This window comes from Narcine bancroftii, chromosome 1, assembly GCF_036971445.1.
Source record: "Narcine bancroftii isolate sNarBan1 chromosome 1, sNarBan1.hap1, whole genome shotgun sequence".
Taxonomy (NCBI): domain Eukaryota; kingdom Metazoa; phylum Chordata; class Chondrichthyes; order Torpediniformes; family Narcinidae; genus Narcine; species Narcine bancroftii.
In genome coordinates, this window is record NC_091469.1 from 294459233 (window position 1) to 294487093 (window position 27861).

Genomic DNA, 27861 nt, shown 5'->3' on the forward strand with positions numbered 1-27861 from the left:
AGATAAAGAGACATAACCAATGTTTTGGGCTTGAGGCCTTAATCAATGTATGGAAAAATGTTGGCAGGAGCCCGAACAAAATGGTAGGGAGGAAGGGGAAGGGAGAGGAGCACAATCCCAAAGGCAGAAGGTAATAGGCGAGAGAGGGAGGGCACAGCAGTAAGAAGAGGGAGGGGGGATGGCGCTCTGAGTGGAGAGGGAAGGAGGGGGGGGGAAGACGACAAGAGAAAAGAGAGAAAACAGAGAGCGGGTGAGCATAAAACTGGAGAAGTTGATGTTATTGCCATGATAGTTTATCTGTGCTCTGTTTTAGCACACAACCTGTATCTCCGGTTTATCGCGCAGTGGAAAATGATTGTCATTCACAATATTTTACCCAGAATTTTTCTTCCACAATAAGCCTCCCATTTGCACAAGTGAATTTGTCAGTTTTATTCAAGTTTAAGTTTTAAGTTTATTTGTCACTTTAAATTTCCTGCTGCTTTAAAATCAGGCATCCTTCAAGGCATTGAAAGCAATATTTGGAGATAAACTTATATCCACACATGACTTTTATCTGTCAGCCAGTACTCCTCCCGCTGCCCCTTGCTCCCTCCTCTCCTCTCAACTAACCCCTTCCCCACCCCTTTAGTCGGCTCCTGCCTGTTTTCACTTCGACCTGACAAAGGGCCCAGTCCCAAAACTTTTGTTTCCTTTTGGTTCCTCTGGCCTGCTGAGTTTCTCCAGCACTTTGGTACATTGCACTTGACCCTGACATCTGTCAGTCCCACTTAGCTTCCGTGTGGATGGCAAGCAGCCAAATGCAGCTGCTGTGTGGGCTTCACAGGCTTGGCAGCTCAAAGGCCTCATCTCAGACAGCCACTTTCCAGGAACCAGTAATTGGAAGCGTGCTTCATGAGGGTGTGATGGTGAGAAGGCCCCCCCACAAGACATGGATGTTGACGGCTTTGAGTTGACGGAAGCAGGGGTTGAGTAGATGATATATGGATGCTGCGCCTCAAGTTCAGGTTGCCTGGTGAACATCATGCAGGGTGGCAGAGGCGGACGAGCGGACAGCAGAGGCGGCGAGATTCCTAGCCACTCGATGTCTCTGAAGAGACTAATTTTTTGCTTCTCCTTGTTTCAATAATGGCATCTGAGCTTGGTGACTTTGTTTGCCCTTGTAGCGCCAATGAAGGAAAGCATTTCACCATATCTTCTGTCTATCTTGTTGAGGGGCATGGCCAGTTAATGAAACAGTGGCAAAGGCTTCCCTCCTCTTCACTGCTTCACTTATTGGAGATGTTGGTTGTTCTAGTGTGCAGGAACTGCTGGCTAATCTATCTGCATAATTATTATTGGGCCAAATACCATATTTTCTTTTCCAAGGAATGCATTTGAAGGTCAAGAAAACAATTTATTGTCACAATTTCAATGCACAATCTAATAGGTACCAGAACCAAGATTTATTTGTGCTATGACTTTGCAGGCAGCAGGTGTTAAATTTGTTAATTTTATTTGTTGCAAGGATGATTCTTTTTAAAATTTAGAGCTATACCATGGTAACAGGCCTTTCTAACCTGCAAGCCTGTGCCACCCATGTGACCAATTAACCGAATGACACTGTATGCTTTGGAAGGCAGGAGGAAACCGGAGCACCCAGAGGAAACCTTTGTGGATGGGTTGGAACCCGACCGGGTCACTGGCACTGTCACAGCATTGCACTAACTGCTACGCTGATCGTGCCACCCGACTTGCCCATCTCAAGCTGCCCCAATATTGAATCCTGAATATTTTCCTTGCTATTGAGGATAAAATGTGGGTCTGGATATGAATGTAGAACAGGATAAGTTTGAATGCGTTATTTGCTGCAAGATATTGGAGAACTGGACAGGTTTTCCAGGCAATCAAGCTCTTTCACAGTTACCAACAACAAAAACTTTTTCTTCCCAATTTAATTAAGAACTAAATTCAGCTGCTGTTGTTAAATTTGTGCATGGCTCTTGATCAACAGAATGGATTTTTGAATGACGTCAAGTAACTATACCTCTGTGCAACGACACTTGTTTCAATGAATTCAATCTAATTTGTCAGTCAACAGCAGTTGTGTGTGCTGTGTGGAACTGGACCAAAGGAATTGTATGGATGAAGTTTTAAGATCACTGCAATTTCTTCACACCAGGAAATGGAACAGCCCAGTCAACAGATCTGAGAATTCGTCGCCAGCATTCCTCAGACAGTGTGTCCAGTATTAACAGTGCCACCAGCCATTCCAGTGTTGGCAGTAGTGCAGAGGTCGACTCCAAGAAAAAGAAGAAAAAGAACTGGGTAAATTTCAATATCTTAACCTTTTAAATCAAGTTTTAGCCTACAGTGCTCTGTACAGAATTATGTGCTTTGGGCCAATTTTGGAAATTGGAGGCATCTGGTATTCCCATCTGAGACAACATAAAATCAGAATATAATCTGGGTTTATTATAATTGTAATGTTCAACAAAAAGTTATGATTTCATTGGTTCATGTTTGAAAGACATTTTTCATTCGGATTTTGCTGCGTGAGGTGTTTCCTCAAGATGATGGTCTTATTCCTTAGTGTAAAAAGCTTTTTTTTGTGCTTCTGAGCGGCATTATGTTTATTTGTTCCTGGCTGGTGGTTGATAAATTGAGACACACAGGCATGATTAGTGAAAGCAAGAAGGCAAGTTAAATTCATTATTGTCGGTTCTGGGTTGTTGGCGATGTGTTGCTCAGGAGTTGGCAAGAATATAAATCTGTGAGATCTGGTGAAAATTGTTTCCCACAAAATTATAGTGAACTGAAAATTAATTCATAATTTAGATACACATAGGTGGCCTGCAAAATGCATTTTGCTCATCAAGTTTTATGAATTGCTATAGATTATGAAACCATTTAAATTTTTCCTTCATTATTACATTTGGTTTAAAAATAGAAGGACGCAACAGGTCAGAGGTCATCTATGGAAAGCAAACAACCCCCATGAAGGCTGAAACTCAGATGAAGGGCGGCTGGTCCTGAAATATTAAAACTAATGATGTCTGACCTGTTGAGTGTTTCCAAACATTTTTTTTATTATTTCAGATTTCCAGCACATTTGGTTTTTTTAAAATTTGCAATCACTTTTGCTTTGCTTAGTGCAATATCAAGCAAGTACTCTTGTGCTGTTATTCCCCCATATTAGTCAAAGAAAGTTGGTGAGTTCAACCATTGAAGTGCCTCGGGTCCCCCTCCCGAGAGTGATCCGCTTATGTTCTGATTTTTCAGTACTCTATTGTAATGGGTGGAAAAGAGGAACTACTTTCCTGTGACAGTACTTCATGTTTGTAATTCACACTATTCAGTTTGAAAGTTTATTTGGCCTGGTTCAGCAGTGGGTGGAAGTTCTGCCCCCAACAAAGAAAGGTGGCATTTTCAGCTGAACATTTAATTGAAGCAGAAAACTGTCTGTTGGCGAATGTAGGTTAAAATGGCCAATTTAAAATAAATCCGATCGTACACTAAGTGGAAAGTAACACACACAAATCCACTTTGTCTCTACAAGTAATGGTTGGATTGAGTGCTCGCTCATCCTTTGCTATCTATATACAACTTGTTTTGGTGTGCAGGGACGAGAGAAGACCTTGTACCAGGACGTGAGAGATACATTTACCTTTGCTCTTTAGATTACATCTGAAATTTCAAATAGCTGATGTGACATTGTAACTGTGAACATCAGCATTTAGCCAGTGGTTCTCAACCTTTTTCTTTCCACTCATATACCACTTTAAATATTCCCTATGCCATAGGTGCTCTGTGATTAATAAGGGATTGCTTTAAAAGCACTGTTTTAATCGTACCTCATTGACTCGTTATGTGCACAATTTCATAACTCCAAAGGAAATGGGCCAATGACAATTTTTCTCAAGCAAAATATTTCAGTAACAATTGGGTCTGGAGCAGTGATTCTCAACCTTCCCTTCCCATCACATACCACCTTAAGCAATCCCTTACTAATCACAGAGCACCAATGGCATAGGGATTACTTAAGGTGGTATGTGAATGGAAAGAAAAAGGTTGAGAACCATTAATTTAGACTCATGCCTCAAAAGAGGTTTAACTGTAAAAAAAAGATTATATTTTGTTCTATCTTGCTGTACATTGTTTAGTTCAGATCCAGCCTGTGTATAAACTGAACATCAATGCTTGCAGTAATAACTAAAATATAACTTTTAGTTGTCAGTAACATTCTTTTGATGTTTGTATTTTAAAACTATTTTAATCTTCTGGAAGAGTAGCTCTGACCAATTGAAATAATGGTCACAATCTGTGATTCTACTTCTACTTCGAACAGCAAATCCCAAGTTCATTTTGCTCCCCTTGACAATTTGTTTAAAACTTAGAGCTGCCCTTTCAACTTTTCTGTGAAGAAATGCCAAAAACTAAATCTCAAATTTTCACAGCAGCATGGAAATTCAGTCTTCTGTTGGTCTCACTTGCTTTATCACAAAGAGTCACCTCTTACCGTTGGCATTTCTTTACCAAATAATCTTTTACTTTGTTCAAAATTAAAATCAGTTTGTTGTTTTCTCTTCTCTCTCCTTGTGCTTGCACACTTCATGGCAGGTATATGAGGTAAGTATAAACTTGTGCTTGCAGATCACCTTAAATAAACACCACAATATTCCCTTGCCATCAGCACATAAATGAGCAAACAGTTTAATGGAAAGAGTCTGCTTGCTTCCATGCGATGCACTATTCCACTCAACATTAATGTGGTGGTAAATTTACTGCAGCATGTCTTGATTATTACTTGATCACTTAGGACAAGTACTTCACACTCGTGGCTTTAGCAATATTAAGGGAATTGCAGTGTTCGATGGCACTTGGTGCACCTCTTATCCCAAACTCTATGTGGTGGTACGATGGGATATTGAAGCAAGAGGGTGTTTCTCCACAGGCAGGCAATGGGAGGGAAGAATTGGCAGTCAGGTTTTCTTGAAAAGGGAGGAAATAGATTACAGTGTTACCTCTGTTTTGTAGTTCTTTTTTTTCATGGCATCCAAAGGTCCAATTTACACGATGAGTACAGAAGGACAGAGGAAAAGCCGAGAGTAGGCTTCTGGTTGTTGATGCAAAATGAATCCAAGCTACAATAAATAATATTGGTCAAAAATTTGTTTAAGTCTTTGCAGGTTGTCAGGTTTTTGTTCCTCTCCTAAAGGTAACAGCGAAGTGGAGATTTTGATGAAGAGTTGATTTTCAGTGGCATACTCCGTTCACTTGGAGGAGGCAAGGAGAGAAAATAGCTGAGTCATTGTTTGGCTGCATGGCCTTTTTTTTAAATCTGCCCATCAGGATGAAACCTTTAATGGAAGCAGATGGTCATACATGTCCTGATCCCTGTGCAAACGGAATTAAGCAGAAGGTCTATTCATTAGCTTTGTTGCAACAATGATTTATTGGACTCTCATCTATAAAATCATGAATCAACTAAGTCCACGAATCCCAGTCTCAATAATATGCAGACCAGAAATTCACAATTTTCCGAATGTTTATATGCAGCACCAAAAAAAAGAGTACAACTCACGTCGGAAGGTTCCATCTCTATATTAGATAACCGATCTTGTGTGTAACTGCAAAATTGTTGCATTCATAGATGTCCTGAGTAAAAAAGTATTTGAATTACATTTAGCTTTTAAGAGTTGTGAAAGTTATGCCAACTTTCCACAGCCTCTGTAAAGTGTGCCTCCGCACCCTCTGCAGTTGATTTATGGTCCCGTTTATTCAAATGTCAACATTTCAGTTCTACTTGTCTTTTTCGTTCTTGTCCTCATTATGTTGTGCTTATTTGTTTGACTGATGAGTAACGAGATTCAATTGAGTGCAAACTATTTCATTTTGCGCTTTACCAATGATTTAATCAGCATATTCAAAGAAAATATAGAAATATCTGCAAAATAGTTTTAAAGGAAAACTGCACCATGGTACACTTTAGTAATGGAACAAGTCACTGAAATAACCAATATGATCATTTCATATCAGGTTCAAAGAAGATAAGCTAGAATATTTCCAGAGGGAAGTTCTTGCAAACTTGGTTTTTTGCATTGTTTCCTGTGCAATTAGACTGAGGGCCATCACATTGTAGATATTGTCACTTTTAATGTCGCATCATGCCTGGTTTCGAAATCCCGGTGATGCCTCAGACATGGTTAGTTGGAGCACATTGTCACGATTCTGCAGAGACGTTCGTCCCAAATGCAGTTGGAAATTATCTTGGGGGAATGCCTCGGACCTGTGTTATTTTCTCTTTCTGCTGATCATCTCACAGGGTTAAGGCCAAAGTTTGCTACCAAGGTAGAATTGCTGCCAATTCTAGCTGTGTATGATGGTGTCAACCATAAGAGGCTGTAGGGCACTCTGGGTTCAAAGGACAGCTACAAGCTGAAATATGCTGAAAGATTGATCCCCGTTGGTTCTATTGATTGCATTACACAGTTTTATCAGCATGTTCTGTGCCATTTCCTTCATTTGAATGAATTTGAGAGGCAAAGATCAGTGTAGTTTTTCACTCTGGTATGGTACTCTTGGAGCTAACTACTGGGATGAATTTTCTTGGCCTAAGTTTTCAATCAATGAACTAAGGATTTGTGAATCATTGTGAATTGTTCATGAATTTTAATTTATTAATGAGAAGCATGTAGAATTTATTTGAAAATATTTTTAGACATTAATTTATTTTAACAGCTCATAAATATTTGTGTTATTTAGTTAAGAAGTTCCTTCAAGCAAGCTTTCGGAAAAAAGAAGTCTCCAAAGTCTGCTTCATCTCATTCAGACATTGAAGAAATGAACACACCTGATTCATCCTTACCTTCCTCTCCCAAGTTTCCTCATAATGGATCGACTCCATCCACCCCTGTGATGAGAACGTCGCACTCCAATTCGCTGTATGTCAATATTTTATTTACAACCAAAGGATGAATCTGGTGTAATGGGCACTTTATGTTCAGGCTTAATGCATGGGAAATGTCCGTGGTTAACTGTAATTGATGTAAGTGACAGACATAGCTAGCAGTGTATATGTTGACCAGGTTAGGAAGTTAATGTCAGCTTTGTGGCCTCATTATTTGTGGTAAGAATAACTGATTTTATTATGGAGCAAATTAGACTGTAAATTCTGTTAGGTTCATCTGGAGAATCGAGACGTTGCTGTGGGAGCTGTGTTCTCTTTCTCCAGCACCTTCCTCTACTTGATTTTTTTAATCAATAGACAAAATATTGAAATCCATGAAAAGGTTTGAATTTATTGTACTCATCCAATAACTTAAGAAACATACTAGACAAAGTAAAGGATGGTGCATTTATATGCAAATGAATTTTTACATTTGTGTTAAGTCAATCAGTCCATAAAACTCTCTCTGGGACTGAAAATTTTATTTCACAACTTACCTTTTTTAAATGAATTATTATTGAAAATGTTATTAATTGAAATCACAATTTTTTTTATCACTTTCCTCATTATTTTCTGCAAATGGTTTTAGAATAAATCTTATGCACTTCCTGGATCAAATTCCACAGAGTGGACACCGAATGGCGTCTGTAAATGCACGTTAAAGGGTCAGTGTGTGGCCAATAAACTACGTTTTATTGTAGGCACAATGCTGTGAAATTATCACTCGAGAGATGTAATCCTTGGCTCTAAACATACCTAAAACCTTTGGTACAAGATCTGTAAAGAATTCTTTTTCGCAATGTTGATGGGATCTGAGGATTCTTATTTCGTTTCAGCTCACTTCTCAGAAATATTCCCACTGAAAGTGCCTTTCACCATTCAAAATTCTATGCCATTTTGACAGCCATTTAAACAGTCTGCAACATTGCAAGTAATTACAGGTAGTTCTCGACTTCCAACCTACGCGAGTTACGTCCACCCGCACATAAAACCAAAATTTAAAAAAAACATTAAAACTTCTGTACAAGGTCATATTTTATATTAAAAGAACTGTATACAGCAGTCCCCGCTCCCGGCAGGAGCCCCAAGTCCCCGTTCACTGTTGGCAGCCCAAGGTCCCCATTCCCTGACTTACAACCAATCCCAAGTCACAACAGTCCTTTGGTCCCCATTATGGTCGTAAGTCGAGGACTACCTGTAATAGCTCAAACCTTTCCATTTTTTAACATTAATGAATGGTTCCAGCAAAACATAATTGTCACCCCCTTGAGGTTGTCTCCTCATTCAGTAAGATATGGCTGACTTGTGACCAAGTCCCATTTATCTATTTTAACCCCATATGCTCTTGTATCTTGGATTAACAGCATGTATTAATGAAAGGAATATTTTTGTCTATCCATGCAAAAGTGTAGGTTCTGTATTAATCATAAACATAAACAAAATTTAAAATCACCTTTGTTTGAGAACATCTCCAGGATCATTTAATGAGTCAGTGTACTCATTGTACTTTAAACCAGACATTCAGGGAGAAATTTCCCACAATAATCAGCCATTAATTTGCTCCCAAAAACCAGGGACTTAATGGCAGCTATTTATTCATTGCCATTTATCTATCTGTATGTTTATATCTGTTTGCTCATCTATCCATTTATCTGTCTATTTGTGTATGTATCCATCTATCTATTTGTGTATCTATCTATTCATGCATCTGTTTATCTGCTTTATTGATTTTCCTTTCAGTCTATGTATTCATTTATTATTCACTGATTAAATCGTGAATGTTTTTTTAGACTGCAATGTTGGGAAAATCGCTGAAAACATTGCCCATGTGGTCATTCACACTGGACGCCTTTTTAGACTGCAAGCACCTGAGTGCAACAGTCCCAGTGGTTGGACATGCAGTAGAGTGAAGGGCAGACAACAAATTTTTACCGTACGATTGACACTGCAGGCTTGCTTAAAAAAGCTGTCAGGGTCCTGCAGGATAAATCACGGTGCAGGAATTGACTCCAAATTCCTGCACGATCCTTTTTCGACTGCCCGTGGAGTGACAAAATTCCTCGATTGTGCCATTACATGCCTGCAGTCTAAAAATCATAATGGCAATATTCCTCAGTGTGGCCTTTTTAAAAGTGCGTCAAGAGCGGTCGGAAGTTGTCCACATTTCACTGTCCATGACATTTGCCGAATAAGAGAAACAAGCTGGGTTACCTGTTTCATTACCATATCAGTATCACGATTCAATGCAGAATAATAGAACAATGGGAAAATATAGTGTTTTTTTGTTTCATTTTTGAAAGAAAGAAAGCAAGAAGCAATTGGATTACTTCTAATCATTAACTTTATTTTAAAATGTGAACCAAAGGAAAATAGTAATTGTAAACATCTGAAAGGAGAGCCATAACCATGGGTTCCTGGTTTCTAATTCAATCTAACCGAGCAAATAGAAATTTCTGGCTCTTGACATCTTCCTCCCTTGTCCACCCCCCCCCCCCCCCCCCCCCCATGTAGCATTTCAGAATGCATCGACGGTGAAGCTGAGACTATCATGCAACTCCGCAGCGAGCTGAGAGAGAAGGAGATGAAGTTGACGGACATTCGGCTCGAGGCACTGAGCTCCGCCCACCAACTGGACCAGTTGCGCGAGGCAATGAACAGGATGCAGGTGAGCTGGCTTGCCTTCTGCCGCATTGATGCAACTCTCTGAGGTTTGCCTTTATTTGAATTAACTTAGCAAAATATAACAGAGGAATTCAGTTGTGGCCGCTGATGTTCAGCGTGAACTTAAAAAACGGCTGCAGACACATGCAGCATTGTAACAGCCCATTCAGCCCATTGGCTCCTGCCACTTCTGGGCATTGATCAGTGAACAATGGGCCATTTATTCTTCACTCTTTAAACATGACTTCAATTCAGTCAAACATCCACAAAGGGCCACATTTAGAATGGATGACCTGAGGGCAAATTACTCCACTGCATTTTCCAAGAAGCTTCAGTTCTCTTGACTGTTGTTTGATCATTGCTGGCAGTCTAAGGGCTACCTTTGCAGTATTTCTATGTTCTTCATCAAAAATACCTTAACATCTTGGATTCTTCATGCTCTCCTGCAAGGCTGTAAGAGTGAAGCGTGCGCTCTCTCTCTCTCCTTCTCATCTCTCCCTCCCCCCCCCCCAGTCTTTCTCCCTCTCTGTCCCCATCTTGTATACTTTCTATCTCTTACTCTCTTTCTCCCTTTCTCTTTCAGTTTCACAGGAAGAAATCTCTCTTGCTGTGTTTTTGTGTCCTGTTAATTACCTGCAGGGTGTGTCAAGTCCCATAGGGTGGCCAGGCTTATCCTGAGATGATTGCTATTGATAGGCTATTTCGCACAATCCGTGTCAAAATATGGTCCAATCTACTCCGATGTATGCATTTTTTGTAACCAAACACTAAAGGGGATCCTAACATCTCCATGGTACACCTGTAGAAATTTGCAAGAGTCTTGGGTGACCTTCCAAATCTCCTGAAACTACTCATGAATATAACCACTGACAAGCCTTCCTCGTGATTATCGACATGAAGGCCCCAGGACAGATCCTCAGAGAAGTTGATACCCAGGAACTTAAAGTTCTTAACCCTTTCTATTGTTGATCCTTAATGAGGACTGATTTGCGTCCTCCTGGTTTTCCCTTCCTGAAGTCCACAATCAGCTCCTTCGTTTTGTTTATGTTTAGAGCAGGATTGTTACTGTGGAACCACTCAACAAGCTGATCTATATCCCTCCTGTACATTTCCTTACTGCCATCTGTGATTCTACCAACAGCTGATATAATCAGCAAACTTGTAGATGGCATTTGAATTTGTTATTGCTTTAGATTCTACTTTTCTACTTATGAAAACAATTTTACCCAGTGATCATTTTTAAAAGATAAAATGTTTTGATTTTCAGATTGGGACTGCACACCTTGTTCTCTCCTGGATTAGTTTGAAGTAGTGTATTCAACCTATCTGCCCCTCTGCTTTGCCACTTAACATATTTCTGGAAAATGGTCTCTCCATCATCGTCCTTCTTGAAAGAAAAATCTAAAGTTTTTGGATTTGATCTTGTCACCTCATCTGCTTCACGACACTCATGCTTCCAGCAGTTAATAAATGGATGGGCAATTTTGTAATGTCATCCATCACCTTGGGACATCCCAACTTTTTTTTAATGTTTTAACCCAAACTCACTGTCCTTCACATTTATACTACTTTATCATCGGATTGTAACAGTGTTCTCTAGTCCACAACGCAAAAACAGTGCAGCTACACGTACAGACATAATACACATACAGACAAATGGTTCAATACACAGGACCTATGTACATGTCTTAAATACCTAATGGCATATTAAAAATGAATATTATTAATAAAAAGTATAGTCATGAGGAAATTGTTTTAGCATTACAGCAATCATTCATGAATCTCACTGCTGATAGGAAGAAGCTGTTCCTTGGCCTGGTGCTTCTGGCTCTAATATCTGTTCCCTGATGGAAGTGAGCCCTCTTTAAACAACGATCCCCATAAATCACATCAAAGGGGCAGAGGGAGACAAGTGAATTTTTTGGGGAGGGAATAGTTATTTGGGACTTACTCTTTGTCAAATTCAAAGTTTTCATAAATGCGAGTCAGGGAAACTGTATGTCAAAATTCCGATTTTATTGGTGACTTTGAATCTGTCGTGCAACAAAGACAGAAATATGAACAGCAAAAAATACAGGCTGTGAATCACAGCTCCAGAGTAACCACTAGAATAATTTGCAATTATACTATCAGTTTCTAATGTAATCTTTTAAAAGAAGCTCAAATATTAATGTTGTTTTTACTGTTGAGCCTGCATCTGCTCCAGCTATGCATACCTCAAGCTGCCTCAGGGAAGCAACGGCAGTATGTTGTAGCTCAGCCAACCTTCCCTGCCCAGTCATGCATGGAACTCATTCCAAAATGGAAAGATGCCCTTGCTGTAAGGTCATCTGAGAGTTGTCTGTGTGAAATTGTTTGGCCAGAGGACATTTCAAAAGCCTCATCTATTCAGTGGAGACCCAGATGTGCCTGCAGCTGCATTTTAATGGGAAGAGAGGAGAAACTGAGATTTGTTCTCCAGCCAAGAGCATTCCACAGAAGAATGCAAAATAACAGGACATCTGCACATCCATTATTTGAAAAATCAGAAAGCAAGCAAAATGGTTGCTGGATCAAGGTTTACACTTAACGTGGGAATACTTGCAAGATTACTTCCTATCGTCAATTACTCATTTAAGATTGATGGTCAGCTGAAGGAGAAGTTATTCGGAACTCAAAGTCACTCTTACGAAGCAAAATATTTTATTTCTTAATCTTTCTTAAAGTTTACCAATCATTGCTGAAAAACTGTTTGTTGTTCTTTGAGCAGTTTATTCTTCTATGCAAACCACAATGGGGAAACAGAACTCCGAAATCACTCAGTTGTATGCATGGTTAACAGCATTTACAATTTAGGCATGAATAGCATTAACATCTAAAAGTTTCAGGGCAAGGGAAAAGATTTCCTTATTGCTCCATGAAAGTAACCCAATCAGCCTTCATGTGTGCTCTGTCTAGATATATGTTTGCATGTTTTTACACCGAGGACAGAAGAATGCCATTTCATCCAGTTGTACTTTACAATTATATGATAATAACAAACTCAAACTTGTTTGATAAGATATATTCAAACGTTTGTGCACCTCCCTTATTGTTCCATGATTTTATGTATATTAAAAATTATTGCCTCATTTCTTAGTTCATAGGTTCCTGTGACCAAAAATGTCCTGATTTTTTTTTTAAAGCATTCCATTTTTTACTGAGTTAATAATGTTCATTTTGCTGATGTTGTCATGAGTTCTGTATCATGGTCTCACTTTTGATTTTCCCTTTGCAATGCAGAATTGCATGGTAATCTGGCTAATTCTTCTAAACCAAGTAAGAACCTGTTGATGACTGGAGGTTTTGTACTCCTCTGAACATAGCCCTAGTTTCAGAAGCAATAGATGTGCAATTTGCTAATTGTTACGACAAGTCAAAGCATTAAACAACTTGTCACGTGAAACATTGCTGGCAGCTAGAGCAAGGAATTAGAGCCGGTGTTCAGGACAGGGCTTTTTTACGTGATCTATAATGTGTAGAAAAAAGAACCTCCACTTTCTTTCATCCCTGAATTATTTTCTCTTCAAGACCGAAATTGAAAAGCTGAAAGCTGAGAATGACCGGCTGAAGTCTGAGACTCAAGGTACCTGCAGTCGGACGCAATCACAGCTCTCCATCTCTTCATCCCCTCAACAGTCGCTTGGCCTCTCTCAGCACAGTCTTAACCTGACAGAGTCCAGCAGCCTTGGTGAGGAACTCAAAATCATTTTTACTGTAACTGCATTAAATTGTGGATTGCTAGAAGCCCATTGATGGAGACTTTGGTGGCTTCAAATTAAACCATCTGCCGAAGTCCTTGAATATTGTGGAGTAACTCTTCAACTTTCCATTGATTAAGTACCAATATTTTCAGGTGGTGCTTGATTACCACCCTCTGGGCAGTTCTCTGCACAGAAAATTGAAAGTCCTTGAAATCAATTGGCATGCCAAAATGTGAAATATTTTGATACTCTATGTATAACTTACATTTTATTAAATCAGATCAGGACATGGAAATCCAGCACTGTCTGTAAGGAGTTTGTCAGTTCTCCCTGAAACCTGCATGGGTTACTTCCAGTTGCTCTGGTTTCCTCCCATCCTCCAAAAACGTACGGGGAGTTGGTAGCTTAATTGGGTATAATTGGGCAACACAAGTTTCAATGGCCTGAATTGGCTACATCTGTGTTATAAACTAATTTTAATTATTACTTGAATCAGTGGGTTAACTGTGCCATTGAGACTGCATTTACCACTCCAGATACATTTGTTTTTATAGAGAATCCTTGGCAATGTTTGGAGTCCAATTAAAGTTTTCCAGCTTTACCTGGAATAGCAGTAATATATAAAAAGTGATTAAGCAGACGAGGCCATTACCCTCAAATGAGTTTAGAATCGTATTAGGCATCCTGTTGAAATAAAAAAAATTATACTTGCTTGACATGTGGATGCAAGAGGATATTTTTCTTTATCATGCTGTCAGGACTTGGCATCACAGCCGCAAAGTAAAGGGTCAGTCAATCAGGCGTGGTTAGCGCAATGCTATTATAGCGCCAGTGACCTGGGTTCAAAATCAGCACTGCCTGTAAGGAGTTTATACGTTCTCCCTGTGCCTGCATGGGTTTCCTCCAGGTGCTCCAGTTTCCTCCCACCACCCCAACCCCAACCAAAAATGTACAGGGGTTTGCATTTGGTGTATTTAGGTTGCAAGGGCTCATGGGCTGGAAGGGCCTATTACCATGTTGTATGACTAAATTAATGTGGACAGAAAAATAATTCTTCCCATTTCTCTCTCCAAGATGGCAGTGTAGGTTTACTCACTGAGTTTGTTTAGACAGTTTTATGGCTATTTTGTAATTAAAAGAAATTCAGCCTAAGATGAGAAAAATGGCATGATGGCAAAAGGTCAACCGTGATCTTGTTCTTTCTTTGCTTTTTACAATTTTTTTAATTGGTATTTAATATATAAACAATTGAACAATGTCCAATACACTTAAAAATATAGAAAGAAAGATTCAAATATGAACATATTTCAAAAGAGTGATCAAGTGGGGCAGCTATGAGGCCCCAACTGGCCTGCATCTGATTCATGTTCTCAGTCATGTTCCATTTAGTCATTGCAACTGTAAACATGTACTTGTTTATCTTTCCTTTTATATTTATGATCTCTTTTTCTGTCTCATGGCATGCTGTGATAATTTACTACTATTGTTGGAGGTGCCTCTGACATACCTTGTGTGGCTGCAGCAAGTAAGAATGTTGGTGCATTATGTACCAATAAACTCTCATACTCCCATTTCTAATTATTGTTCGTCTTGTGCAGATATGCTGCTTGATGACAATGCAGATAGCTCAACCAGGAAAGAAGGCAGACACGTGAAAATTGTAGTCTGCTTGCAGGAAGAGATGAGGTGGAAGGAGGTATGTTCAAAGCATCTAATTGCATGGCCGATGGCACTCCAAATCACACACAACTGGAAAGGGACACTGAAAGGTTGCAATGAGCAAGTTTACTTGGGAGCACCCAGGTCACCAAAAAAATGTTCAAAGCCAAAATGGGAGTAACATTTTCAGGATCAGAACTTATCGTCATGACTTGTGTCAAAAATTTGTTCTTTTGCGCAGGTGCAAAGATTGCTTTAAATTATATTTTTAGAAAGAAATAAATCCCGGCAAAGGAAGAGAAAGAGTGAGGTAGTGCTGTTATTCATTGTCCATTCAGCAATCTGATGGCAGAGGGGAAGAAGCTGTTTCTGTACCATTTGGTGTTCATCTTCAGGCTCCAGTACTGCCTTCCAGATGGTAATTCTTTTTGATTGTTGAGGGGCATGCATTTAAACTGTTATGAATCATAGACTGCCTTGCGGCATTCAAAGATACTAAATGTCAGCCACTTATTGTGGCACTGGAGTCATTTTTCAACTGTTTCAGATAAGCATGGCTAGTTGACATTCCTCAAGGGCGTTTGTAAACCAGTTGGACCTTTTATAATAATCTGGAGATTTTGTTGTGTTCATCCAGGGGTAGCATGGTTAGCAAAGTAGCTGTTACAGTGCTAGCAACTCAGGTTCGAATCCTGGACTGTCTATAAGGATTTTGTATGTTCCTTCAAATGATCTGGTTTCCTCTCACCTGTTCAAAACACACAGGAGTTGAGGGTTAATTTATGCATGTAGAGGCTCGTGGGCCAAAAGGGCCTGTTACTATGCTGTACGTCTAAATTAAAAATAGATTGATCTCGTACAACTATTAGACAATGAAGAAGTTGTCTAGGATTATGATAGGATGCAGATCAACTGGGACTGTGGCCGAGGAAATGGTAGGTAGAATTTAACTTGGACAAGTGCAAAATTATGCATTTTGCGAAGTTAAGTCGGAGCAGAACATACACAGTGAATGGCTGGGCCCTGAGGAATGTTGTTGAACAGAGATCTTTGGGTACAAGTGCAAAGTTCGCTGAAAATGGAACACGGGTACAGAACGTGGTGAGCAAAGGTATATGGCCTGCTTGACTTCATCAGTGAGGCATTGAGTATAAGAGTTAGGACATAATATTATGGTTGTACAAAACATTAGTTCGACTGCACTTGGAGTATTGTGTGAAATTCTCATCACTGCATGTAGGAAAGATATGATTAAAGTACCAATAGAAAAGGTTCATCGGCTCAGAGTCTAAATTGGAGGGCTTGAGTTGTAAGGAGGAATTGGAGGGGTTTGGTCTGTTTTCCCTGAGGAGAAGGAGGTTAAGAGGTGTCATGAGAGGCGAAACGAGGATAGATTGCCAATTACTGTTTCCCATGGTCGGAGTGTTTAAAACTAGGCATAGGTTGAAGGGTAGAGGGAGAGGGAAGTTGGTGTCTTGAATTGGCTGCCAGAGGACGTGATGGAAGCAGAAACAGTGACAACATTTACAAGGCATCTGGTCAGGTGTCTGAATGAGCAGAGCACAGACAGAAATGGAATTAGTGCAGACGAGTGGGATTAGGATAAAGAGGCAATACATTTGGCACAGATGCAGTGGGCTTTACAACGGTATGACTGTCAATTTGGCAACCAGCTTGGATCCCCTCAGAAACAGGGATCTTCGCTTTCTAGTTTCCTGCTGTTCTTGAGATCAATGAGTATTTGAAATGTAAGGCATTCCTTGGGGAAACGTGTTCATGCAGACGAAAGATGAGGTATGGAATAAGCTGCCAGCTGAACTGGTGAATGTGGGCTCAGTTTTGGTCAGTGATCTAAATGGGAGAGGTCTGCCTTATAGCAGATGAAAGCAAGTTTTGTGTAATATTGCACTGTCCTTATTTCATGACAATAAATTAAATCTTGAATCTTGGATGTGGAATGGGTCCATGTCAATGGATTGACTTCATTGTACGTCACTCCACCAAATTTCTATTTCTCAACTTATCGTAGGAATCTCGGATCCGGCAGTACATAGTTGGGTGCATTGGCGTCAGCGGTAAAACAAAATGGGATGTTTTGGATGGAGTTGTGCGCCGTCTGTTCAAGGTGAGAGAAAATAAGATCAAATATGCAACAGCTACTTCATTTTTGGAAGCTATGTCAGAGCACTACGTCACAGTGAAATGCTTCAGTGTATGAGGAATAATTTTTTTTTAATTGAGCATGTACGCTACAGCTAGACACTGAGCAAAATATTAGGATTCAGTTTGGAATGGCACAGCTGGTGTAGCAGTTAGCGCAATGCCCTTACAGTGTCAGTGATCGGGACCAGGATTCAAAAAGGTGTAAGGAATTTGTACATTCTCCCTGTGACTGTGTGGATTTTCCATGGGGTCTCCACTGTCTGAAATGTACCGGAGGTATAGGTTAATTGGGTGTAAATTGGGAGGCATGGACTGAAATGTCTGTATGTCTAAATTTAAAATAAATAAAATTGACATTAAAAAAAAATTAAAACTACAATTCATCTTGATTTCTGTACTTTCATCTGTCAACTTTAAGTCATTCCCAGGTGGTGCTTTGATAGGTCTGTCCAGGTTACAGCTTCCCCTTTCTGTTCTTGCTATTCCTTCCTATCCTCCTCTCTCCAACTTCTGATTCCCTGCAGGCACTGGCTGATCCTTCACAGTAATTCAGTGCATGGCAGCAGCCATTCAACTTTGGGGGACACCACTGATGTGTTTGGGAAGGGAATGATCTGTGTCTGCCTACAGCTTTAAGAGTCTTGATACATCCCAGAGGACTATACTGCCAATTACAGATGTGAGGTCATCATTTAAAAAATAAGGAAATGTGATAGCCTCCACGTACACAATGAGCTCTGGCAAACATCAGGATGACAACAAGCAGAGAAACTGTTTGTCATGATTTTGGGAGAATGGACCAGCACAAGGTGAGGCCCTTCTACCCACAATGTTTGCGCTGAATCTGACGCCCAGTGGAAAGGAGGGGCGGATCAATAGAAAATAGTGCCTATGGCAGTGGTGGCCACCCTCTCACAAGAGCAGACCTTGTTCTATTTGACTTCGGCCTTTGAATAAGTTGAGAGTGAATGGGAGGACGGACTGAGCGTAGAAGAAAAATATATGTGTTCTTTGTACCTTTGGTAGTGCCATCCTGCCCCGTCCAGTGCCCCCTTCACCCCCAACCCCCCTCCCCCGCCCTTCCCGCACCAGGATTCCATGCCTGGGGATCAATGAGGGATCAAGTATTCCATGAAAGGGTCGATGGTCTAAAATGTTTGGGGACCCCTGATCTAGAGGCCTCTATTATTGTATCTGCTTCCTCCACACCCTGGCATCCCATTCCAGGCACCTACCATTCCCTGTGTAAAACACTTGCCTTGCACATCTCCCACCTTAAATGCATGCCCTCCAGTCTTTGACATTTTTACTCTGGGGAAAGATTCTGACCATCTGTCCTATTGATTCTTATCACTGCTCATCCATTAAACAGCTCAAGGATCCACACCACCCAACACATGCTCTGTTTTTGCTGCTACCATCAGTAAAGAGGTCTAGGTACCACAAGACTCAGACCACCAGATTCAGGAACAGCTACTACTCCTCCACCATCAGACTTCTCAATGACAAACTCAATCAGGGGCTCGTTTAAGGACTCTTACTTTACACTTTATTGATTTTTTTTCACTCTTCTCGCTCTGTATTGCAGTTGTTTACTTTTCTTTTATTTGTTTATGTGCATGTTCAGTGCAGTTTTTTTGCACCAGCAGTAAGTGGTAATTCTGCTATACCGGAAGGAAAAGGAATCTCAGGGTTGTATGTGATGTCATATATGTACTCTGACAATAAATCTGAACTTTGAACTTTCTTTTACATCCACTCGAGAGAACCCAACATGGCACTGTCCACTGTGCCAGACACAGAATATGTCCCCTTGCAGCAGAATTTTGTGACCATGTCTCTGGAATGCAGCTTGAACCTTCTGACCCCCACAAGGACCGCAACAGCAGATAATGGTAGCTGTGGTCTTCATTGACACCCATGTCTACCAACTTTTCTTGCTTACCAGATGAGTACAGATCATCAATTAAAATTTGCACTATTTGGTTGATCTAAAAACAATGCTTTTGGAGAAGAACGATGCAGAAGTTTATACTTGTTAAAAGCTTATGGTGCACATAGTTATGATGTGGCATATTGCCAATCTGACAAGCATGGTCCTACATTTTGTTGAAAAATGCAATTTTGTTACACTCGTCTGACTAAAATACCCTCCCTTTTATTGATTCCACCAACACCAACCACTAAGTCTCATTCAGAATGCAAGCTTGTGTGTTTTAACTCAGTTACGCTCTTTCTCACAGGAGTATATTATCCATGTGGATCCAGTAAGCCAGTTGGGGCTAAACTCTGACAGTGTCCTGGGCTACAGCATTGGTGACATAATTCGCATTAATAACGTGGACACGCCTGAGTTGCTGCCGTGTGGCTACTTAGTAGGAGAAAGCAATACAATTACAATGTCGCTGAAAGGTATGAATGTTATTTGCCATGGAGGTTTCAGTCCTCTTTTATTTCGTTTTCAAGAAAGTAGATCGTGAAACAGAGCCAGAGATAAATAACAACCCACAGATGATAGCTCAGGTTTAGAACATCAAACATCAGGGTGGCACAGTTGGCGTAGCGGTTAGCGCTTTGCCTTTACAGCACCAGCGATTGGGACCAGAGTTCGAATCCCCACTGTCTGTAAGGAATTTGTACTTTCTTCCCATGTCTGCGTGGGATTTCCTCGGGGCTCCGGTTTCCTCCCAGTGTTTAAAACATACTGGGAATGTACGTTAATTGGCTGTAAAATGGGCTGCCAGACGCATGGGCCAAAATGCCCTGTTACCGTGCTGTATATATGTATGTATTACAGCACAGTACAGGGCCTTAGACCCACAATGTTGTGCTGACCTAAATATATTGACTCAAAAGAGTAACTAAACCCTCTTTAACTCATAACTTTCTATTTTCCTTTCATCCATGTGCCTAAGATTCTCTTAAATGCCCTTAATGTTCCAGCCTCCCCCACCAACCCTGGCAATATATTCCAGGCACCCACAACTCTCTGTAAAAAAAAAAATGTACTCCTGATGTCTCCCCTATACTTTCCTCCTTTCACTGAACTGAAGGAGAATGAGTAAATTAAAAAAAAAATATGGACCAGATTAATTGTATGTCTCCTGGTCCATTGCATCTTTAAGGGGGTCATGCACCTCCTTTGGAAAGGGAAGGAGAAGGAGAGTTAGGTAGGCAGATAGGTGATAAAGAAGTTATGTTTCTTGTTTGACCTTGAACATCATTTAGAAATCATAATGATACAAATTTCGATGTGTGCTCATAAAAGGTGTAAAACTTGTCAGTGTGAAATTAATGTTTAACAGCTCAAATGTGTTCAGATCAAAAAGATGTGAAGATCTCAAGTGCCCTGACGATAGTGTGTGTCACATTTCTTTGAGTTGATCTTCAGAGCTATTGTGGACCTGAAAAAAATAGAATGGATGAAAAGTGGTAAAGCGCAAAATGAAAGTAATTTTTCTTTTGTAAATGAGAGTTTGCTTTGTTCATTTTCTTCCATGACATTTTGTCCATTCTTTTACTTCATGCAGGTTTGCCAGAGCACAGTTTTGATTCTCTTGTGTTTGAAACACTGATTCCAAAGCCTATTCTGCAACGCTACGTCTCCCTGCTGACAGACCATCGCCGCATCATTCTATCAGGACCAAGTGGTACAGGGAAAACCTTCCTGGCCAACCGGCTCGCTGAATACATCGTGCTCAGGGAAGGGCGAGAGCTGGCAGACGGGGTGATTGCAACCTTTAATGTGGATCACAAATCCAGCAAGGTGAGGAAATAGTTGGATACTTAACACTTGTGGACTGTTGTGAGCAAGGGAAATTCTCTTAGGGACCTAGCCCACCATTAAAAAAATATATTAATCATGTATAGCATCTGGCAATGTAGTTAGGCAGGGGTTTGAGTTTTTCTCCTTTTTATTGTTTTTTTCTCTTTTTGCTTTGTTATTAATTCTTTTTTATATACATGGCACTTGGAATACAAATTATGGATATGATTTACAACTTATGTATGTTTTTGTTACATTGAATAGTTTATTAATTCTATATAATTATCCATATCATTTTATTGAATTTTATTATCTGTATAAGTCCTGTATTAAAATTAATTAAAATATTTTAAAAAGAAAAGGGACATAGCCTCTAGATTCAGGGTAGTAAATTTAGATGTGAAGGAACTGCTTTTCCCAGAGGGTGGTGAATCTGTGGAATTTGCTGCCCATTGAAGAGTGGAGGCAACCTCAATAAATAAATTTAAAACAAGGTTGGATAGATTTTTGCATAGTACGGGAATTAAGGCAGGTAGATGAAGATGAGCTGATCATCAGATAAACCATTGAATGGTGGACAAGCTCAACAGGCCAGATGGCCTGCTCTTTCTCCTTGTTCATGAAGAAGGTGAAGATTTATATCATGAAAACAAACTGGTCTGTGCAGTGCTCAAACGCCACACAAGCCTTCTTTTACCTTACTTCATCTCACATTATCTGCATTCCCTTCGATTTATTCTCCCTCCTGAACTCAACTGAATTTCCTCTTACAGACTTAAGGCCATAAGAGGGAGCAGAAATAGACTATTCACCCCACTTAATCATGAGCTGATCCATTTTCCCACTTAGCCCACCTGCCTGGCCTTCTCCTTTGATGCCTTGACTAATCAATAACCTATCAATCGCTCCCTTAAAGACACCCACATAACCTGGCCTCCATAATCGCTAGAAGCAACAAATTCCACAGATTTACCAGCCTCTGGCTAAAGAATTTCTTCTGTATCTCTGTAATAAGCAGACACCCTTCAATCCTATAGTTGTGCCTTCTTGTCCTAGGTTCTCCCACCATGGGAAACAACACTTTCTCATGTACTCTGTCCATGCATTTCAACTTTGTTGTTTGCCTGAAATGCACTTTTGACATTCTAACCACTCTTGTAGTAATGAAGTTTCTCCAGAATCATTGAATGGTGTTTACAGTGACACATTCTTTTGTTCAACATCAATAGTGGAGGACTTGCATTCACATGGAAGTGTCTTTTCTGCATTAGCCCTATCTGGAGCCCTTTTTACATAGAGAAGCCGCCTTATTGCCCATCTCATGATCTATGTAAAAGGGAAATCTGAAAGGTGAATACAGCGTTCTCTCTGCTAAGTTCTTTTATATAGGGATCTGACTTCTCAGGGCAAAAAGAGCAGGACGTGATTCACAGTGGCGCCACCCTCTGCTATGAACATACGCGCCAGGAAGTGAATCACTTTTATTATGGTCTTGACCAAGTCCACAATCATTGACAATGAGTTTTGTTAGGATTGGCTGTTAAAAAACACATTTGCATTTATAAAAACGCTTTGCTTGACCTCATTATGCCCATTGCCCATTTCAGCCATTGGAGCACCCATTGGCGGAGCAATTCATGTTATTGTTTTTTTCTCTATGTAGTGCATGTTGAAAGAATCAAAGGCTTGTTGATCCAAACCAAGGCTTTTATTAACTAGAAGACTGGAGCGTATCACATGTAGGTCAACCAGTCCAGAATGATCTGGGTCTGGCTAGGAGCAACCCTTTAAGACCTGCCAGTAGGCATGGCTACATTCTCAGCCAATCACAGTCATCCTACACTACCATCTGTACATATACACATTGGTGATAGAATCTGTACTATCACATTCACCCTTTCTTTGAGAACTGACCCCAAGGTAAATGGAGGGCTGTAAAAAAAAAAAACGGTGGGGGAGCTGGTGGGAGGTTAGGGGCTGTAATGGTTGGGGGGCCTGACGCCGTGGTGCTGGGATTGGGGTCGCTGGAGTCATGTAACTGGCGGGCTCGTTGGGTGCAGCCACTGCCTCCCTCAATTCCCCAACGGCATTGTCGGTAGGCTGGCCTGAGCTGGTGGGGTGGTGCTGATCCCTCTGTTCAAGCACGTGACCTAGGGGAGAAGGATTTGGAGGAGGTTGGGTTGGGAGCAATGCTGGGTCTGATCCAGCTTGGGCTAGGTCCCTCACCGAGACTGGGTCTTCCCGCCTGTCCGGGTACTCAATGTAGGCATAATGAGGGTTCACATGGAGCAGCGTCACTCAGTCAACCAAAGGGTCATTCTTTGAGTACCGGACGTGGCGTCGCAGGAGGACAGGTCCGGGAACCATGAGCCACGCCGGCGTGGTTGTTTCCAATTTGGATTTCCTTTCATGGGGGGGGGGGGGGAGGTGGCATTGGTCACAGTGCATAGGAGGGAGCAGATGGAGTGTCGGGCGCTAGTGAGCACGTCCTGCCAGCGAGCGGTGGGGACGCCTTTGGGCCGGAGGGAAAGCGTAACCACTTTCCAGACGGTGGCATTCTCTCTTTCGACCTGCCCATTACCGTGTGGGTTATAGCTGGTGGTTCTGCTCGAACCAATACCACGCTCCAGGAGGTACTGCCGCAGCTCAGTGCTCATAAACGAGGACCCCCCCCGGTCACTGTGGATGTAACTGGGGTACCCGAAGATGGCGAAGATGCTGCGCAAGGCCTCTATGACTGAGGAGGTGGTCATGTCCGAGCAGGGCACAGCGAACGGGAAGCGAGAATACTACTCGTTGATCACTGTAAGAATGTAGGTGTTACGGTTGGTCGACGGTAGGGACCCCTTGAAGTCCACGCTGAGACGTTCAAAGGGCCAGGTGGCTTTGGTGACATGGGTGTTCTCTGGACGGAAGAAGTGGGGCTTGCACTCTGCGCACATTGGGCAGGCTCGAGTCATGGAGCGAATCTCCTTGACCGTGTAGGGCAGGTTGCGAGCCTTAACGAAGTGCGTGAACCTAGTGACCCCTGGATGACAGAGTTCCTCGTGGAATCTCTGCAGCCTGTCCAGTTGGCACAAGTCCCCCTGGAGAGCACGTCTGGCGGGTCGTTAAGTTTACCAGGCCAGTACAGTATGTCGTAATTGAAGGTGGAGAGTTCGATTCTCCACCTAGCGATCTTGTTGTTCTTGATCTTACCTCAGTGGGTGCTGCTAAACATGAACGAGACCGTGCGTTGGTCGGTCAGCAGTGTAAAAAGCGCCTGCCAATGAGGTAGTTCGTCCAACAAAATATTGCTTCGACTATGGCCTGGCCCTCCTTCTCGACAGAGGAGTGTCGGCTCTCACGGCCTGGAGGGTCCTGGAGAAGAAGGCTACTGGCTGACCAGCCTGGTTCATAGTGGCCACCAGTGCAAAATCGGATACATCGCTCTCTACTTGGAACCGAATGGACTCGTCTATGGCATGCAGCATTGCAGCAGCAATGTCCAATTTTATGCAGTCGAAGACCGCTCTGACTTCGGTTGACAGGGGGAAGGAGATGGTCTTGATAAGTGGCCATGACTTGTCAGCATAGTGTATAACTCATTGGGCGTAGTACGAAAAGAAGCCCAGGCAGCATCTGAGTGCCTTTTGGGTGTTGGGGAGTGGGGGTGGCAAGTCCATGAGGGGATGCATGCGGTCAGGGTCCGGCATTACCACCCCGTTCTCCACCACGCAACCTAGAATTGCGAGCCGAGTGGTCCTGAAGACACACTTGTCGAAATTGTAGATAAGTTCAGCCAAATCACAGTCTGAAAAAGTTCCTCAAGGTTGGCATCATGATCCTGCGTGTCATGTCCACAGATGGTGGCGTTGTCCAGATATGGGAAAGTAGCTGTTAGCCCGTTCTGGTCTACCATCTGGTCCATTTCCCGCTGGAAAACCGTGACACCATTCGTGACCCCAAATGGTACCCTGAGGAATTGATACAGCCGCCCATTCGCTTTGAAGACTGTGAAAAGTCGGTCATCTCAGCGAATCGGGAGATGGTGATAGGCCAAATGTAAGTCAATGGTGGAGAACACACGGTATTGGGCGATCTGATTCACCGCATCCAGAAGCATGAGGCAGTTGACTGTCTGGTTGTAGTCAACCACCATCTGCGGCGTCTCCCCGTTTTTAACAACCACCACCTGACCGTCCTCCACCATGGCAGGGACAGGGAGTTGTAGGTAAGCTTCGAAACACCTCACCCAGTGCTTATAGTCATTCGGAGCTGTAGCCAACTGAGGTCAATGTTGAGGCGTTCTGGTCGCAGCATATGCTCCATCCCTTGAAAACTTTCTAGTTAATAAAATTGTAGTGCACGTTGAAAGAATCAAAGGCTTGTTGATTCAAACCAAGGCTTTTATTAACTAGAAGACTGGAGTGTATCACATGTAGGTCGACCAGTCCAGAATGATCTGGGTCTGGCTAGAAACAACCCTTTAAGACCTGACAGTAGGCTTGGCTACGCTCTCTGCCAATCACAACCATCCAATACTACAATATATACATATACACATTGGTGATAGAATCCATACTATCACATTCTATAAAGTTGATTTCATTTCTCTTTGAGGGCTCACAGTGCAATATTTTCATTCACTCAACAATGTGCCAGTTTTAATTGGGCCTTAAGTTCAGCACCTCACGGGGAATCTGTCCCGGCAGCTGACAGAAGCATCTGTTGCCGACCAGTTTACCATGAGCTAGGGTCTCACATCTGCAATAAAGCCTGGTTCTTACAGATTCCTTTTTTAAAATGACACCCCGTTCTCTTATACTTGCAACGTTTAAATGCTTTAACCTAATTTTCACATGAGCTGTTCAAGTTTCACTTTCTGATGCAGTTTAGTTTTCAGTTAAATGCGCATTGCACACCTCGTGAGAAATTGGTTGATTTAAAACATTTACTTATGTGAAAGAAGGGAAATAAACTTGTCTGCAGACAAATCCCTGTGGTGTGGCACCATTGCAGAGCAGGCAACCTCGGTCATCTCCTCCCTTCCTCCACACATCCTTGCTCGGTTTAAAGTAGTGGCCGTTGCCCCCCCCCCCCCCCCAACCCCATCCCTAAGGCACTGCAGAAATGGGATCCGTGGTCAGAGAGACAAGGCGTTCTGAATTAAGGCTGGTCGTGTTCGCTCTCGAACTAATAAGCCTGGAAGAGATGTGCATTGAACCAATGGAGAGACATCTTATAGATGCAAGAAACCCAGGTTTCACAAACAATGAGCTGATCATTAAACATATCTAATTGCTGGCCAGATAATATTTTGAGGACCATAAATCATTGTTGACAATTTAAGATGTAAAAGTCATTCATGAATTTATGATTATGCTTTTGCTACATATTACAGCAATCCAATAATTCTTTGCACCAGAATGACTATTAGTAACTTTGAAAGACTTCGTGGACCATAGTAACTACTTGTAGAAAGTTACAGATTTCTTTTATCCATTTGGCAAATGTGGCAAATGACATTCTCATATGATGAACAGAGAAACCCAAAACATAGCCTTCAATTGCAAGTGCAGGCAGTACCCAGGTTCCATTCCTGAAAATTGTCTGGAAACCGATTTATGAGTCAATCAGATACAAACAAATTCTCAGCAAGCAAAAATGAATGAATGGGCCACAAGAAATAAAAAAGACATTCAGTCATTTGGAAGATGCGTCATAAACAAGCCAGAGCGCAGCAAGGGAAACAAAATTCCAACAAGGCGTTTCTTTACAATCAAATCACAGTTTAAACATTTGGATGCTTTCCCATCCAGGTGTCGATTATTAATGTTATTTTCAGAATAGATTATTCAATGTTTGATTTAGATTTAGACATACAGCACGGTGACCAGCCTTTCTGGCTGACAAGCCCGTGCCACCCATTTACACCCAATTGATTATGTTTTGAAAGGTGGGAGGAAACACACACAGACATGGGGAGAACGTACAAAGTCCTTACTGACAGCGCTGGATACGAACTTGGATCATTAGCACGTTGCAGCATTTCACTAACCGCTACACTAACAGCGCTGCCCTTAAATTTTAAACTTTGAGCACTCTGTGACAAAGATCTGTGGTCAAATACAGTTGACTGGTTTGCTTTCACAGAGATGTCACTTATTTGTAAGTATTTGGAGTCCAATGGATGTACTTGTTAGATATTCATCAGTCAGATCTTCCGTAACTCAGGGAACCCCTGTTGATATTTCTAATTAAACGGAAGATACCGGAGAAACTGACAGCATCTGTGGAGTGAGTTAATGATGACCATTTCAGAATGACAGTTTTTGCTGACAGTAGCCTTTTCCTTTCCACAAACTCTGCCAAACCTCTTGAATGTTTCCAATATGCTTTCTTTCATATTAGTTTCTTCGCTTCTGTTGCATTTTGTGAGGTATTTGTGTTGTGCAATCAGGTCAAGTGTACAGACTGACATATTAAGTATTCTCTTCTTCAGGAGCTCCGTCAGTATCTTTCAAACCTAGCGGATCAATGTAATAGCGAAGCCAATGCAGTGGACATGCCGAGTGTGATCATCTTAGACAACTTACATCACGTTGGTTCCCTTGGCGAGATCTTCAACGGTCTTTTGAACTGCAAGTACCACAAATGGTAATAGGATTTTGTTTTAATTGTTGCCCGATATATGGTACTACTGATTCAAGTGTGGAGATTCATGTCAGGGAACCATTCTCTTGGTGTGAGAGTGTCTTCTGCAGAGTTCAAGTGGAAGTATGATTTAGTAGTTTATCACAACCAATTGTGCCTGTTGCTTAGACTTCAGTACAGTTTTCTGGGGCACTCAGGAGTCAAATAATTAGCTGATTTTAATGCTTTTTTCCCGCCCTCTTTCTAAGCAATTCATGCCTTCTCGCTCTGTATTGGCACCCATTAGTATCGTATAAGTCAGTGAAGAATATAAAAGAAGGTGAGTG

The 27861-nt window shown here is 41.5% G+C and overlaps 1 protein-coding gene across 10 annotated transcripts in view; it reads left to right on the plus strand.

Annotated features, from left to right (window-relative positions):
• The window catches only part of nav2a (neuron navigator 2a), a 411462-nt gene that overhangs the window by 369364 nt on the left and 14237 nt on the right, over positions 1-27861 (plus strand). For all 10 annotated transcript variants that reach the window (XM_069904879.1, XM_069904824.1, XM_069904830.1 and 7 more), the window contains 9 exons: positions 2162-2307; positions 6745-6923; positions 9440-9593; positions 13139-13298; positions 14910-15007; positions 17000-17095; positions 19377-19545; positions 20664-20899; positions 27384-27538. In XM_069904879.1, the coding sequence (XP_069760980.1) occupies positions 2162-2307; positions 6745-6923; positions 9440-9593; positions 13139-13298; positions 14910-15007; positions 17000-17095; positions 19377-19545; positions 20664-20899; positions 27384-27538 (1393 nt within the window). The remainder of the gene's footprint in view (positions 1-2161; positions 2308-6744; positions 6924-9439; positions 9594-13138; positions 13299-14909; positions 15008-16999; positions 17096-19376; positions 19546-20663; positions 20900-27383; positions 27539-27861) is intronic.